The sequence below is a fragment of the Ixodes scapularis genome, unplaced genomic scaffold, assembly GCF_016920785.2.
Source record: "Ixodes scapularis isolate PalLabHiFi unplaced genomic scaffold, ASM1692078v2 PGA_scaffold1__304_contigs__length_218370807, whole genome shotgun sequence".
In the NCBI taxonomy this organism is placed as follows: Eukaryota; Metazoa; Arthropoda; class Arachnida; order Ixodida; family Ixodidae; genus Ixodes; species Ixodes scapularis.
Window position 1 is genome coordinate 31,086,980 of NW_024609846.1, and position 16,248 is coordinate 31,103,227.

Below are 16,248 nucleotides of genomic sequence, written 5' to 3' on the forward strand. Positions count from 1 at the left end.
GGCGTTGCCGCATGCTAGCGTCGCGCTCGTTGGGAGACTCTGCGAGATGCACTAGCGGCGTCGTCGAATCGAGCCATGTTGCACTGCGTGGATCTGCTGGTGATGACATTCAAGGGGGAAAGGCCTTGTCTCCTAGGTGGTGTTGCTATGATGGCTGTGCATACTTCCCAAGCTTAGGAGTAGGTGCCTGAAAACCCTTGCCATTCCTATGTTGTGTTTCGCATGATCACTCTAAAAGCGGAAACACGCGTGAAAAAAAAATCAACCAAACCGCACAAAATTTAAAATGCACATATCTAGTTTTAGATCAATTTTCTAAAACCCAACCTCACTCGAGTATTTACCATATATACAAAAATCATAAATATGCTTTTAACAAAACTACATTTGCAATTTGCAAGCAGCAAAACTCCCATAATAGTAGAATTACCCGAGATTGCAGTGACGGCAGAAAAACGACAGGAACAAGAAAAGAAGTCTCAAGTCTGGGTAATTCTACAATCATAAACTTACACCAGCTCACTTGCACCCTCACGTTTTGTTCCTTAAAACACCAAATGTTTCCAAAATAGTTTGGAACAATTTTAACGAGTCCCAAATTTCGTGCAGTCTTGTTTGGGTTTTTGGCACACGTGTTCCAGCATTGAACTTTCAGGGAGCCAAATCCCTACAAGCAGCGCTTCTTCTCGGCACTTGACAAGTGAAAAGTCCGGTTGTAAACTTTCGCTGTCTTTCCTTTTCCCCGAGAGGATCCTTCAGGATTCCACTATGCACGAAAATCCGGCAAACTGCAATGTCAACGAGGCAATGTTATAATCACTCCAAGTTCCATTCGTTACAACCACGGTATAGAGGGTATTCACTAGGCGCAATAATTGAGGGCGATGTTCAGAGCGCATGCTCAGAACAAGCTCACATTATTAGCCCGCTAAGACTGGGAATCTTGATGGTGCAAAATGCACGTTGCAAAAGATCTGCGGAAGCTCTCACTCACCATGCGCTCATCAGTTGCACACACAGCTATGGCCGCCAGTGAATACTCCTTATTCAGATGCCTCTGGTCTAGTAACCCCATTGTTTTCTGCCTTAGTAAAGTTTCCTGGCATAGCTGTCACTGACTGTAGTATGAAGTAGAAAAACTTCAAAAGAATCTTACTTTTTTCAGAAAAAGTCCTCTATAGCGTCGTGTCTCATTAATAAAAACACTTCCGTTTCCCAAAAAACTCATTCATAATGATAGAAACGACTCAAGTTCAAGATCCAGTAATAAAGAACACGCATGGTGACAAAGGACACTGCTTCACACAAAGAAATTAGTTGCAATGACATAAACAAAGCCACGGAGTCTTTTCAATTTGTATGCGAGCTTTTAGGGCAAATATGGATATCTTTCTAGGTCTCATCACATGCTTCTCATCCGACTTCGTTGGTTTGCCACGTAACGCTGGAAGCATGCCCCTGGTGGTAAAGTTCGTTGCTAGTGAAGGCTTGCCCATAGCTTGACGAAAAGTTTCCAGACAAGAGGCATCCGAGGACCGTGCCGCAACAAATCCTGCAAGCAGAACGACTCACCGCCTGGACCGGTCCCTCTTGAGACTCGGCTGGTCCTTTTTGAGTCCTGGGAGGGAAGGGGAGCGACGCTAGTACGGCAGCGGTGCCTCAAGAGCACAAACTACAACAACTCGTTTTGGTATAAAATACATTAACCGCAGGACTGAATTGCCCTAAGTGAAAGGGGGAAAGGTTAAGGCGATGGACTAGAAATCCATTGGGGTCTCCCACACAGGTTTGAATCCTGTCGACTGCGCAAACATTTTTTATTTTTTTGCTCTACATGAGCACGTGAGCATGTCAGCTCATGAGCACGAGCACCACCAAGATCGATGTGAGCATGGACGCCGGACGGACAAGGCTAGACCCTAAGGAGCTTCGCCCCTAGAAGAATGTATGCCCCGTCCTTGACATGGCAGCTCTTTTCATAGTCACTCTCCCCACCCCCCTCCAAACAAAATGACTCACGGGCCCATTTTCCTTGAGTTCTGCTCTGACTCGAGTATTTTCTTTGGGGAGATCTGAAAGAGAATAGTGACATGTTCTGAACACGATGGTCCGGATTCTTAAACCATTGTATCGGGTGCATGCTCTCAAAGCTCAGAGTAAGTTTAGTTCAGAAATGTAGTTTCACAACAGGGCTTGTCAAACCACACACTCAATATATGTGCATCTTTTACTGCAGTAGCTAAAGAAAATACAAAAACAAGGTACCTGCCACATGGCAAGAACCTTACTTCAACAGAATATACTGTACTAGGGCAAGTTTCAGCTAGAGCGGGAGAAGTATAATGAGAGCCATTCTAAAAAGGACCATCCATGCCATACCCGTAACATAAAATTAGAATTACTTGCTTTACAACCTTATTCAAACACCTTTGGCAAAATGGTTTAAAGGTTTTCCACCTGCAACAATTCATAACTGAATTTGATGTGGCAGGATGTTTTATAGTTTTACTTGAGCGTCTTGGGAGTCATAAGAACCGGGAACCAACATAACAAGCTATAGCCCTTGAGGTCATCCTAAATATAAAATAATATATATTTATTTATCTATTTATGCAACATATAATATATATTACATAAATATATATGAATTCCCAGGTGTTCCTTTTAATTAGAACAGGTTTATTACAAAACATTCATAAAAAATGCACTAATGCTGTTTTTGCAGGTGAGTTATAAGGCCAGGGGGACATCACGTGGGTGGCTAGTCCTTGCGATAAGTCGGCTAATTAATTAAAATTTGTTAATTAACTTTTTAATTAGTGAAATTACATGATTTACAAAAATAAGGTCTTCGCGTAAATTAGTATCTGGCAGGTGTGAGAACGAGTTTTTGCATCCACCAACACGAAATCATAATCAAATATGATAACAATGTCATAACATTTGAATTGGCTGATGTTTTAAATGCATAGGATTCTGATACTCATTTTGACTAACAAATATTTAAAAAAAAAGAACAGAGACAGACAATTTCTAAGCATTCATTTATGTTTTTGTTTTCTTGAGGTGACTTTTACTGCAATTTTAATTTTTTAAACCTACTCCAGTCCGTGGGTCTGGAGTGGGTGGACAAGTTTTGCGCGAAAACACGTTCTGCGGGATGGTGTCGTTTTTCTTGCCGCGGATGAGGGAAATTGCACACCACTAGGATGTTTTCACGTCCCCGTTCATCCCATATTTTGTTGCGACACCGATGAGCCGCGATGATTTAGTTGATCTTAATAATAAAAGAGTCATAAAGCTACGCTGCCTAGAGAACCAAGCAGCGACAGCATTTTACAGAGGAAAAACAACCTTCTCTCAGAGCTTCTCCGTGTTGCTGCATGTAGATTTCGTTGGAGTCACCAATATATATACGGTATATTGCATCCCACGGTTTTTCCAAAGAGTCAGTCACTGCCACACCCTAATACGTGCCCAGTGCCTGCAGCTAGGCCAATGTATACTACACTTTAAGACAAGTTGCAACTAGAAACACCCATTATAAAAAAAATAAAATAAAAAAGGAAAACCGTTTACTACTCCCTGTAACGCCGAATTAGAGCACAGCTCTTGAGGAGGAGGGGGGAAGGGTACTGAGGGGAGGGTATACCCCTCCTCCCTCCTCCTCACCTCCTCATCCTGTCTGCTACTCCTCCCTCCGAGCGGCGTCGCCTCACGAGGGTCACGTGACGTCACCGGAGTCCAAGACCTCACGGGGTCACGTTACCCCCGTGGCGTCATGTGACCCCAGTGAGGTCACGCGACGATGACGTCATCGTCATCAGCGGTAACGTCACTAATGACATCATTATCACTGATGACGTCATCGTCACTGATGACGTCATTGTCATCATCACTATGACGTCATCGTCACTGACGACGCCATCAGTGATGTCATCGGCATCGGCATTGTCACTGATGACGTCATCAGTGACGTCACGCGTCCCATAATGCACTGCGCAATTACGCCGACGGCGACGCCGCTCAAGCCGGGAACGGGCGCCTAAGAGCTGCGCTCCAAAAAGTTCAATTCATGCAACATCCCATCAGTCATTACTCGACCCCATGTGTTGCGAACTTTGTCAAAGAAAGACCCGCAAGAGCAGACACTTGCCCTTTTGTGGAGCACGTCGTCGAAGTTCACCTCCCTGAAGAAAGGCTCCCACTTGAGCTGGTGCAGCGACTGGAGGCGCTTCTGCGGCAGCTTGCACAGCAGCTGCGATCGAGCGAGGAAGGGGAGGACCGACTTCAACAGGAAAAACTTATTGAATAGTTGTCTTCCCCCAAACAAAAGCATTAGAAATGCCACCCAGAGGCACGATTCACATCCACATGTCCGTGGGCAAAATATAACACCACTGAATAAACTATAGTAGGTCCTCTTTATAGTAAAACTTATGTATAGCAAACGTATTTATGTGTACTGCTCACCAAACTTGTCTGGAACAGACGGACAATGTCTTATCTCGTAGGGACGCTCTCCCGGCAGCAGCTCAAGAATTACTCCACGACGCAGTGCTCAATGGAACGGATCGAGCAGAAGAGGCTGCTTGCTCAGGATCAAAATCGTAACTTGACCGTCGATACTGCAGCAATTCTGCCGGCCGGGCATTTCATACTTATCGCCACCTTTTTCGCATGATGACGCGAGGTGACTGTCAAAACAGTCACTGATTGAATGATTCAATCAATAAGCACTTGACGCCAGCGGCGTAGAGTTTCCATTTTCCCGGGGGGGGGCAGACCCGGAATGTGGCTCAAAAAAAAAGGGGGGGGGGGAGGCTGCGGGGGGGGGGGGGGGGAGAGGAGGAGAAGGTCCTTGTTTTATTTGTTCCGTGGGTTCTCCCCATAAGGGTCACCTGCAGCAGTCGGAGCCTTTACCGAGCATTTTGGTAAACCCGAGACTGGAGAAAAAGGGACAAGGACATAAACAAACTGACACGGACATTGTGACAGCTAACTACCTGGTGTCCCCAAATAAGACGCTCCGCAAAAGAATGACCCGGAAACTTCAGCGGTTTGACGCATCCAGTAGAAATTTCTCTGAATACGTGTTTTACTGGCCACATTTATGCAAACATATTGCAAGACTAAACTACCAGTACAAAAAAGCGAATCTTTTTTTTTTCTGCAGGGGTAGTTCGGGTCTAAAATTTTGTTGCATAAATGTGACCAGTAAAACACATATTTCAGGAATATTCCTACTTGTTGCACCAAGGATCTAAATTTTGCGGGCCATTTTGTGTGTAAAGTGTATTTTGAGATGCCCATATAGTACCAAACTCCCCGAGTGGATACGCAGGCGCACCAAAAGTGTTAATTTTGAAAATGGTGAACAGGAGAAAATGAATCTGCTGTAACCAAAATATTTTAATATTTTTATTTTCGTGTGGTACATTTATAATGAACAGACACACGAGGCACACGTTGAGCAATTCTCAATGCAACGGTTACAAAACGCTTACAATTAAAAAAAAACTATACCTTGTGCGAAGCTGGGGTTACAAATTTTTCCGCCAAAAGTTGTTTTCTGGACGAGTATTCGAGTCGCTGTTCGGTGACAAGACTGGTAGTAAAGCCCTTCACTGACCAATCAAAAATGTGTACAATATTTTCTTGGCCGAAAGGGCATTCATTTGTAGACGCGCAAGAAATTAAAATTTTTTTCTTGGCGAGCAGGTCTGCAGAATCAGTCACTGACTCACTGTGTCGGGGATGCTTCCTATTCTCAGAAGCATTTTTGTTGTCTAAAAACCGACAGAGATGTCGCGACGCTTTCAAGACTTTTTTTAGCCTGTCATAGCTGAAGCGGGCACTTCAGCTGTTCATTCAGACAACATATTCCGCGCATCTAACTCCGTCTGAGGGGAATTTTCCACTGAATGTCTGACCTGTCACTGTCCCGAGATCCACCATTTAAAAGCCTGAAAGGAAATAAGAAGTGGGAATAAACAGGCCCCTGTGAAATAGCTGCCAGTCAGGACGGCCAACAGTCCACTGTCGATGGGCGCAGACCCAAGCCAAGCTCTTTAAAAAAAATCCCGGGCCGGGGCCGGGGGGGGCTCTGCCCCCCCGTGAAGCCGTCCGGGGGGGGCACGAGCCCCACTGCCCCCCCGTAGTTGGCGCTTATGCTTGACACCTAAACCAAAGGAGCCATCTAGTGACTGAAAGGCAGTCCCTATGCAGCGTAGGCCAGGGGGTGGCAAAATTGCTACATTGTACCTAGTCCAGAGGCGATTTTGGCCTCGAGGCTTCCCCTGCTCAGACTGTTCCATTTGGCACTACATCACAAGAAAGTTTGTCAGTTGCCGCCAGAATAGCGCTCAAAGTTGAAGTGTGCTTGTCACCATGGTAACCTTACTGGCACGGCGAAGCTACCATAACGTACAGCTATCCGCCAGAGATTGCGTCCAGCCGAAACTTTCCAGGACAAGCCGCAGGCAGGCTGCTTCTCTACGAGGCATCCCGAGCAAAAAAAAAAGCAGAGGGAAGCGCACCTTGCGAACAACTTTTCTGGCGGGGTCGGAGAAGCCCTTGGGGAGCTCGTAGCTTGTCTCTGCCACCAGCTGCTTCATCTGCACATGGTCTCTGCAAGGCTCCACAGGGTACTGCAGAGTGATGCAATATAGTGAAGTAGCAGTGTACCTGAAACATGCACTTCAACTTTCTCCCATAATTACCTCGTATGAAAGATTGCAGCTATTTGTAAACACAAATAAGACTAGTAGTACAGTTAAAACTCATTCTGACAAAGGTGAGAGAAGCTGCAAATTACTTAGTTAATCAAAAATGACATTTTTCGGGCATGTAATTCAATAAACCTTGTTTTTAATGTAATGGCATTCAGAGATCTATTGCGATACCACATTCCCGCAGTGCTCACATGCTGAAAATGTGATTTACATGCATGTGAATTTAGTTTGTGAAGAAAGCCTGTACCACTAGTGCGTGAAGGAAGCCTTAGAGCCCTTGAGGAAACAAATTAAGATTTTTTATCTGACGCCACATTCCGTGCCCTTGCGAGGGTTAGCCGGGGCTCGCATTGAAGTTCATACACCCCCGAGAGATGCGAAATAGTTTTTTTTCATTGATTTCTGCATTTTCTTTGAGGTTGTACGCTTCTTTTTCTTCGGGGTTTCATTCCACGGCGACGCAGAAGTCACTGCTAGAACAAACCCACGGCAGTGTCGTCTCTTTAAAATATCTAGCATCCAGCATGATGAATGAAACAGCTGGTGCCACCTGGTATAATTGACTAAAAGTATTGAGTCTTTTTTTTTTTCGTAAGAACAAATGTAGGGTGGCGCAATCTTTGTCGGCCTGCCAGCAAAAATCTTTCACGCATATTCTTAACACGATACGCCTGAAATTACCTCTTTTAGCATTATTTTTTTACTTGAATGCTTTGGTAGATTGAGTTGACGGTCTCATGTTTTTAGTTACTTTGAGTTCATAAATGCATGGAGCCCTATGGGAATCTGTAGGGAAATTAGAATTTTTTTCGTTAAATCGAGAATTTCGTAAAACTGGGCTTAGTAAAAACAACTTTCAACTGTACCGACAATAAAGCAAGTTTCACAAGCAGGAAAAGCACATCGTTAGAAAGGTATTGACATCTACCCAGAGCTGCCGAGCAACTATTTACCGTATTTACTCGAGTAATAGCCGCACTATTTATGAACAAGGCCCTTGCATCTGCTTTCCCGTAAATCACATATACAGCCAATCATCGCGTTGAGCATAAATAACATAGCGAAAAACTACACTGAGTACATGATTCTCCATACAATTCCAATCTTCACAGATGGTATCTTTGCGCAAAGACGTTACCATGCTGTCGATCGCGGTGATTGGCAAGCCGTATGCTCCGCAGAAAAGCGAACCCTCAGGTTTTCCTCATAAACGGTGCGGCTATTACTCGAGTAAATACGGTAGTTAAAAGCATTTAGGTTATTGCAATCGGCTACAATTTCACTGAACACCTCCCACGTCACAGTGAAATCTTGTAACTGTAACTTACCGTAAAATACCGAGCAAGCACCTACTCCAAATTTGAAGATAACCGCAAAAAAATAGGGCATGGGTGCATGTGAGGTCATCAATTTTATATATACATATGTGCTGTGCATATTTTTTCAGATGTCTGAAATTTTGGGGATGGGAGCTTAAAGCAGGATGGGCAGATGCATGGTATTCTACAGTATTATTAATATGCTAAAAAATGCACATTGATGTAGTCTTAAAGGGGCACTGACACCCCAAAGGTCGTATTCTTTTTTATTGTCTAAAACGACGCAAGTTGTAGTCATAGACACGCAAAAAAAAACGCATCGCGAAAAAAAATTTCCCCCCGCGCGCGCGTGCCTTTTTATTTTTGGCGTTTATATTTCCCGCGCTCACCTCCTTGCTTCTTTTGATCGGTGACGTCAAAAATCAGGAAATTTAGAAGCTTTGTAGGCGACATTTCTGTAACATTTAGTAACGGCAATCGTAAAACATGTTTTTTAACGCAATGACGAACGCACTACGACCTTTCTTTTTGAAATACCAAAATCAGATTTCGGTGTGATGTCGCTTCCTGGATTTGTGTTCTCCCTCGGAAACCTTGGTGGCGCTCGAGCAGAGGCTCATCGCCCTTATCGCCGAGTCCTGGAAGAAACCGGTTTTTCCCCGCGCCGGCTCCCTTCTATCCCGCCTGCTCACCTCCTCCTCTCTTCGGGTCGTGGTAGCAACAGCGCTTTGCTTCACAGCGTGGTGCGGAGGTCCGAAAGGAAGTCGAGTCGCAGGAGACCGCAAAATTTGACTCGCTGCACTGGCGCGGATCGCGCGGGAACTTCAAATTCGGCATTTGGAAATTGTTTTTTTAATTCACAAATACTGAATTCCCAAGTTTCGAATTTTGAGGGTGTCCCGGCATCATTTTCAATCGTTTCGGATAATAAAATAAATTACGATTTTGATGTGTCAGTGCCCCTTTAACATCAAAGCTATGCACCCTCGTTGCATCAAGCTCCGCATCGAGCAGAGTGTTGAATCATAACAAAACCGTGCTAATAACCTTTTTTCATTGTCAGCAATCAAACTGTTGGTAAGAGAGATCTTAGTACACTTCGACATCACATTAAAAGTGACTGAAACATAGTATGTGGCGGTTCCTTTTTGGCGGACTATTGTAACTTTAACTAGGTACATCTTGTAATTAAGTCTCTAACTTCATTACAGATTAGCTGGAGCAGCCGTAACTTGATTACTCTGTAGGAGCAACCTTTAGAGATCTGGGAAGCTGTAACGCAGACACGCAATGACCGCAGAAGCAACAAGGAAGGGAAGCAGACGCACGCGTCCCACAAGCAGGGTGTACATCATGACGCCCAGGGACCACCAGTCAGCCGCGTGGCAATACGGCTGAGCTCCAAGCACCTCGGGGGCTGCGACGGAGACAAAGAAATAGATTGACTTCCTTCTCATTTCTTCAGACGTAACACCAAGTGGCACTATCTGGGTCTGGAATGAGAGCTAGGCACAACACACCGCTCGTCGGAGATTCAACCATATTTTCAAGCCTCATCCATCGGTCTCTCCTAAAAGCCACAAATAATGCTGTACGTATGAACAACTGTCCTTTTGGTGAACTGGCCAAGCACAGAATTGGGTCAAGTCAAGCCTTTGCAGAGAAGTCACGCATTCACATATCCTTTTCATGGAGCACATATCTGTTCCGTGGAATCATAACAAAGCTTTTCTTGCTCCTGTGCTAAGCTAAACAACAAGTTGCTCAAACTGCAACTCATTATGGTGAACACAAAGAACATTGCAGACTCGTGCACCGTGGGACAAGGTACTACAGTAATACCTCGTTAACTCGAACACGGCTAAAAACACAGCGTGCAAAAAAAAAACGCACATGCGCAAAAAAAGAAAAAAAAGAAAGAAAACGCGCAAGCGCAAGAAAACAAAACAGAAAGATAACCGCGGGTGCGGTTTACGGAGGCGCGGAAAGGATGCGGAACGGACGCGACTCAAGAACGTTTGTTGTCTTATTTTTTTTTTCAATTTTTTGTTTTTTTTTTGTTTTTACGACTTCTATTTGGACAAGCTAATCGCAAGCCGATATGCTTGGCGTTCGGTGTCCCCTTTTCCTTGAGCCTTTTATTCCTCTCTGCCTTTCATTTTCTCTTTGCCTCTGGGTTCTTCCGTTCCCTTCCTCCTCGGTCGTCGTCAGTTTCATGTTTCCAAGAGGTGTCTCGATTCGAGTGTCGCTACTCTTTGTTGCTTGTCCGCCATATTTTTTTTCTTTTTTTGTGTGTGTTTCGGTCGTTTTGCGGCGCTATACGAGCAAGGGTCAAGCGTTCAATTCAGTCATCAGTTGTGAATTCTCTGACGTTGTTGGCGCGTGGCTCGATTGACCAAGAAGAAGACACAGCCCAAACAGTGCAAATCACTGACGCTTGAGAGGAAAGTTGCTCCCATCAAAGAAGTTGATGTTGCCGCGATTGTTAAAAGTTTTATTTAGAACATCGCGTGATCAGAGGTAAAAAATTTCGGTACTTTGCTTATCTCGAAATTTCGCTTATCTCGAATTTTTCCCCGGTTTTTAACGAGGTATTACTGTAGTTACAGATATGAACAATGAATTTCTCGACTGGTAACACATAGTTCGTTAGTGTCATTACCACATAATGATGCAATAGCATGAAGTGAACCGAGTGAGCTCACCCATAAACTGCATGGTCCCGCAGACGGTGTGCGCCCTTCCGCAATAGCTGAGCCAGCGAGCCAACCCAAAGTCAATCAGCTGCACATGCCCTGGTCGGTGGGAGCAATTGCTCATCAACAAACAAATCCAACTTCTGCTCGCACTGCAGCAGAGCCACAGGGAAGGCCACTTGTAGCAAGTGATACGGTAGTAAACTGCACCATAGTTGCACAAACCCCGTACGGCAGTGTGCAGTAGACCATGTCGTGCAAGCCACCCCCCACCGTTGTATCAGCAGTCTTCTGTAACTATCTAAAGGCCCGTTCACACTCTTGCGACCTCTTAAACCTAGGTTCCTTAAAACTTCTTAAACCAGAGAACACACTGGCGCCATCTATTGGGAGTGGTGTAAACTCGGCGGTCCGGCATATTTTTTTTTATTTCTCGCGCATTATCCTTTCTTTTTTGGCTCGAAAAACTTTTGTCAATGTTATAAACGAGCCTTTCTATGTTTATTACGCACATTTGACCTCGGAAACCCTGCAAAACCTTCGCTCTTGTAAAATGCAGTTCCAGGGTCACCGCATAGATGGCGCCACAATACCAGTGTGTTCCCTCATTCCAAAAACATTTAAGAAGTTTTAAGAGATCTCGTCTCTCTCAGCCGTACTTGGTCGCAAGAGTGTGAACGGGCCTTTAGTTTCCTAATAAATCTGACAGAGTGAAAAACACTCTGCACACTGCTATTAGATGCCAAGCACGGCACACACACGGTAAGAGTGTAGCGTCTTAAGTGTGAAATCCCCACGAGGACAAGTGATAGCCCCACTAATGTTCATAAGGATAACTAAAAGGAATCCTAGCATGTGCACTGAAATGCTGAACTGGACAAAACCCACTCACCATCCTCATCTAGAAGCACATTTTCCATCTGAAACAGAATAAATTTGTGGAGTCAGCCAGAGAGAAAAGGCAGAGGCACTGCAACTGAAAAGCAGTGACACCAGAATGAAATGAAACTATAATCGTTTCACTGATTCCAGTTCTAGGTTGTTAGAATTTCCTTGTTTATCAGTTCACTCTGCGTTCTTGGCAGCTTTTTGGACTTGTTGCATCTCTATGCAACAATGTTTTATATTTGTATAGAGTACTATGTGCATTGTTTAAATCATTCTCTGCAGGCTGTGTCGCCCAAGATCTTCAATGTTGGGCAGTTTGCAATTTTTACCTTAGGAACTAAATTTCTTTAATCGCAAACGTTTGCATGCACAACTAATCGTGTCACGTGTTGGTGTTCACTCATATTTTACAACTGTTGCTCTTATAACAACCAGAGCATGGGTTGGCAATAATGATAAATAAAAGGAAAAATTAATATTGTGAAAAAACTCCTAAGTAACCTGGGTGCACCTCTTGATCAACCTCTAAGAGAGTCCACAAACTTATTATTAAAATATTCTCGAAGCTACATGTCTCATCGTCTGAACATACATTGTCAAGTGCAACCTTTAAGCCCGACCGAGGTACTAAATGCAAGGTCGCAAGGTTTACTGGTGGCCATGCAGAGATGACAGCACCCATTTGGACACAAGTAAATAATGGGCAAACTACTTTCTTTCTCTGCAAACGATACTGAGTGCGGTACTCTGAGAACAATTGCCAACTCTATCTAGTTTCAGAAATGCACTTGTTCTATTCAACTTGAATACACTGGGAAAGAAAATGTTAGAAACCGAGGTCTCACCTTGAGGTCCCTGTAGATGACTCCGGCGCAGTGCAGGAAGTCTACAACACGGAACAAGTGGCCAATAAAAAGAGATATCACTCTGACACCGTAGTACGCCATCAATAAGAAAAACTGAGGAAAGCACAACTAACTCAAACTTGTATGTCGCGCGCGATTTAAGGTCTGTACTTTGATGTGCTTTCCGATTGTTGATATTTTTTTTAGTTTTTAGTCTCAGGTTGTTGTCGTTTGCCTTGTAGGGGTACCGAAGGCTCGACAAGCTGCATAGAAGAGGCTTTTTCCCTCGGTACCCTGCTTGCTCGTGATGGAAAATAAACAATGTTTCAATGTTTTATATTTGGACTGTTGCAATTGATTTTGCGAGTAAAAAAAACACAAAAAAGAACCTTCTTCCTTTGAGAAGACTTTTAACACCGAGGGGTTTTCAACCCCTCGTCAATTACAGTTTACGAGGCAAATTGGCCGGGGAAAATTTAGAGGTGCCCTATTTGCCTGCACATGATGTGCACATGTAGTATTCCAACATGTCAGGAAACAAAATGTTGACATATCATGCTTGCAGGTATTCTCTTTGTCCTTTGCCGTGAGAAAAAAGGATGCCTAACTGGGGAGGGGTGGGACCACTCACCCAATACTAGAGCCAGCTCCGCGATGAGCAGCCGCACAAGTTTCTCGGAGAAACCGCCCAGCGCCTTCCAGGCAAGACGCAGCTCCCCGTGGGGGACGTACTCCGTGACTGCGGGAACATTGGCACGCACAACGAGTTTTCTCACTCAATAATCTCCCAAGAAAATTTTAAAAGGTGTCTCTCACATCAGTCAAATGAAACTGAGACAAAAAAAAATACTGCTGTTTCTTTTGTTTTCCTTTCAATGAATTTTAAAAGTATTAGCCACTGAACTAGTTATTAAAGAGACCATAAAACAATGTTTCTCATGGATAACTAGTTGACAAACCTGAGGTGTTTCACCTCAGGTTTGTGAAGCGTTAAAGAGGAATAATTTTTTGTTTGCACAAGTTGGGTTAAAAACAAATTAGGTGCCTTTACGAGACAAACTAAACAGGGAAAGAACCATATCTTTAGGTAGTGGATACTGTTTAGATACAGCCTCACTGTCAAGATTCCTATAACAATTATAGTTAAATACCGGGGGAGGGCCCATCACACTTTCACTGAAAACTGGATTAATCTGGACATGGGTGCTTATCCGGCCAAATCAGTCGCTGACTCAAGTAAAATTTGTGCTAGCTTATCCGTTATTTCGCAGGATGATAGTATAGAGCTCAAGAGGAACTAAAGAGGAAGACGTGCAACAACCTTCATGAAAAAGAACACTAACAGTGAAATTATACAAATAATCTGGGAACGCAGTACAAGAACTGTTTGAGGTCCGTACAAGGCTCGAGATGAAAGTACGAGATGAAGGTACATCACAACTCACTTTGACAAAATTTGTTATAGTGATCAAGACAGAGGAGAAATGCATCTATGATTGATTGGCAGGTAAACCAGTTCGACATAAAGCCCTACGGCATACGGTGCTTCTCGGCAAGACACAAATGCGATATATTACCACAACAGTTTTTCAATGCAGAGCCAGGAAGTTCTTTTTTCAAATCAGAAATGTTGTTATGGATTACACTATCACAATATATTTTACTGGAATGATCTTCAGTTCGTCAAAGCTTTTAGGATATCATACATTTTGAAATTACCTCCAAAGGCACCTTTTGCAAGGTGGAGCGAAGCTTTAGTATCGTCAGGAACATTCTTCTGTCTTTCACTTTAGTTCGAAAGGTGAGCATTTTCCGGTGAGCGAAGAAAAAGATGCATGCCTTACCTATGAAGAGCTGCTTCCGCGTCTGCCAGTGGTGCATGCAGGGAACCACAAAGGGGTGCCGACCCAGCACCGCCTGTAAAAAAACGCAAGCAAAAAAAAAAAAAAAAGAGTTCACAATGCTGCTGACAACAAGCAGTGGTGCTCTTTTTGTTCTAACTTGAACCTACTAGTAGCCTAAATAAAATTTTCTAAGTAGGAGTCAGAAGAGTTAGGTCTGTCTCAAGATACAATCTGGAATGTCCATATACCTGCATACTGACAAACTGCGAGGCCAACTAAATCCATGGTTTTACTATATAGAAAAAACAACTGATAAAATTCTGAGAAATGCCAAATAGTGATGACTGAAAAGAAAAAAAAAGGGGAACATTTTTTTTATCATGAAACTGCTTAATTGCAAAACAAAGAAACTTTTTAATTTATTGTAAGTCATGCAGAGAAAATAAAACATGAAATGCTGAAATCAACTCGTCTCTGCCCACACTGTGAAGAAGTAAGCACAGGTTTTGTTTGCACACAGTGCGGTCACAAACAAGGCAGACATGCGACGCACACAACACACAAAGGAGGAGGGTTTGTGAGGAAAGCAGACAGCGACCTGAATTGTGACTTCGTCCTTGCACTGCTGGATGGCCTGCTCCTTCACAATCTGGGCCTTGGAGAGCACCTGGCAGCAAGAGAAAGCAGATGGAGTGAGAAACCGAGCAGACGCCACTTCCAAAGTGGCGACTGTCAGACGCCAAGAAAGATAGCGTAGCGAGGTTTTTATGCAGAAATGGAAGGTCCACACAAACAGGTGTTTGAAGCAATGCAATACTGCGAGAGAGTTTAGTTTGAGTAACAAAGACCCGAGAGTGAAAAAGGGTACGGGCAAATGCAAAACAGACGAGGTCAAGCTTATCAAATCACAGTTGACCCGGTTCACTACAGACAGACAGAATATGTAGAATAGAAACACACACGACGTTGCAACAAAGAATGAGGTCAAGAAAACGTAACTGGGGCATTACCCAACAGACTCTGCAAAAGCCCAGAAAATTTTCTCCTTATTCAAGAGGTTCTCAAGCTTGCTATTGCACATATTGCAGGAGTCTCCAAATCCCCGCAAATGGTCGTGGTCTTTCCAGTGACGCCCGGCCTGCTGTTACAAATGCGAAAAATAGTTTGCATAAAAAAAGGAAAAAAAAAGTGCTGAAACGCAAATCAAAAGCGCAAACTGAGATATCAGAAATAATAAGGAAAAACAACGTCGAAACAAGGGATCTCTCGCCATACTGTCACAAAATGACAGTTCGTGAGGTGATGAAACACTGAAGCAAACAAAATGTTTGATAGGGTGAACCCGCACTTAAACAAAATAGAGTGAGTGGAAGACAACAGGAATCGATGGCGGCGTAACGGCAGGACAAAGCGCAGGCGAAGGACTCCTCCACACGATTCGGCACAGCTTCTTTTAAGCCTTTCCTGGGAGTCTAGAACATTCTGCCTTGATCCTTCTCAAACTAGCATACATTTTAACATGAACAACCTAGACGATTTTCCAACCTTCTTGAATCTTCTACTTACAAAAAGAGATAACATGCTGTGCCGGGAATCGAACCCGAGCCGCCTGCGAGTTGAGACCAGGCACTGCCGATTCGGCTATGTAAGCGTGCAACAATATTATTTATTGTACAATGCCATCGCCAGCATTACTATTTGTACACGTTTCCCACATCATCTCCGTGTAACCATGATAAAATATCTTTGCATTCTCATGTATGTCATGCATTGTGTCTTGTGTCATAACTATTGCATACTGTTGTCATTAGATCTACCATTATCATTAGTCTTCTGTCCTGTGTGAATATTCCAAATTTTCTATACGCTTTAATTAAAATTAAAATAATAATAATTCTTCAATTTCTTTCTGCTTCAGAAAC

General features: G+C 43.7%; 1 protein-coding gene across 2 annotated transcripts in view; it reads right to left on the reverse strand.

Moving 5' to 3' along the window:
• The window catches only part of LOC8051597 (ribosomal protein S6 kinase-related protein), a 30,503-nt gene continuing 14,255 nt past the window's right edge, over positions 1-16,248 (reverse strand). For both annotated transcript variants that reach the window (XM_029975467.3, XM_029975468.4), the window contains exons 4-15: positions 14,925-14,993; positions 14,327-14,399; positions 13,114-13,221; positions 12,483-12,523; positions 11,642-11,669; positions 10,759-10,848; positions 9,382-9,470; positions 6,540-6,650; positions 4,157-4,258; positions 2,020-2,072; positions 1,573-1,618; positions 1-788 (exon numbers count right to left, since the gene is read on the reverse strand). In XM_029975467.3, the coding sequence (XP_029831327.2) occupies positions 756-788; positions 1,573-1,618; positions 2,020-2,072; positions 4,157-4,258; positions 6,540-6,650; positions 9,382-9,470; positions 10,759-10,848; positions 11,642-11,669; positions 12,483-12,523; positions 13,114-13,221; positions 14,327-14,399; positions 14,925-14,993 (843 nt within the window). In that variant the 3' untranslated portion in view covers positions 1-755. The remainder of the gene's footprint in view (positions 789-1,572; positions 1,619-2,019; positions 2,073-4,156; positions 4,259-6,539; positions 6,651-9,381; positions 9,471-10,758; positions 10,849-11,641; positions 11,670-12,482; positions 12,524-13,113; positions 13,222-14,326; positions 14,400-14,924; positions 14,994-16,248) is intronic.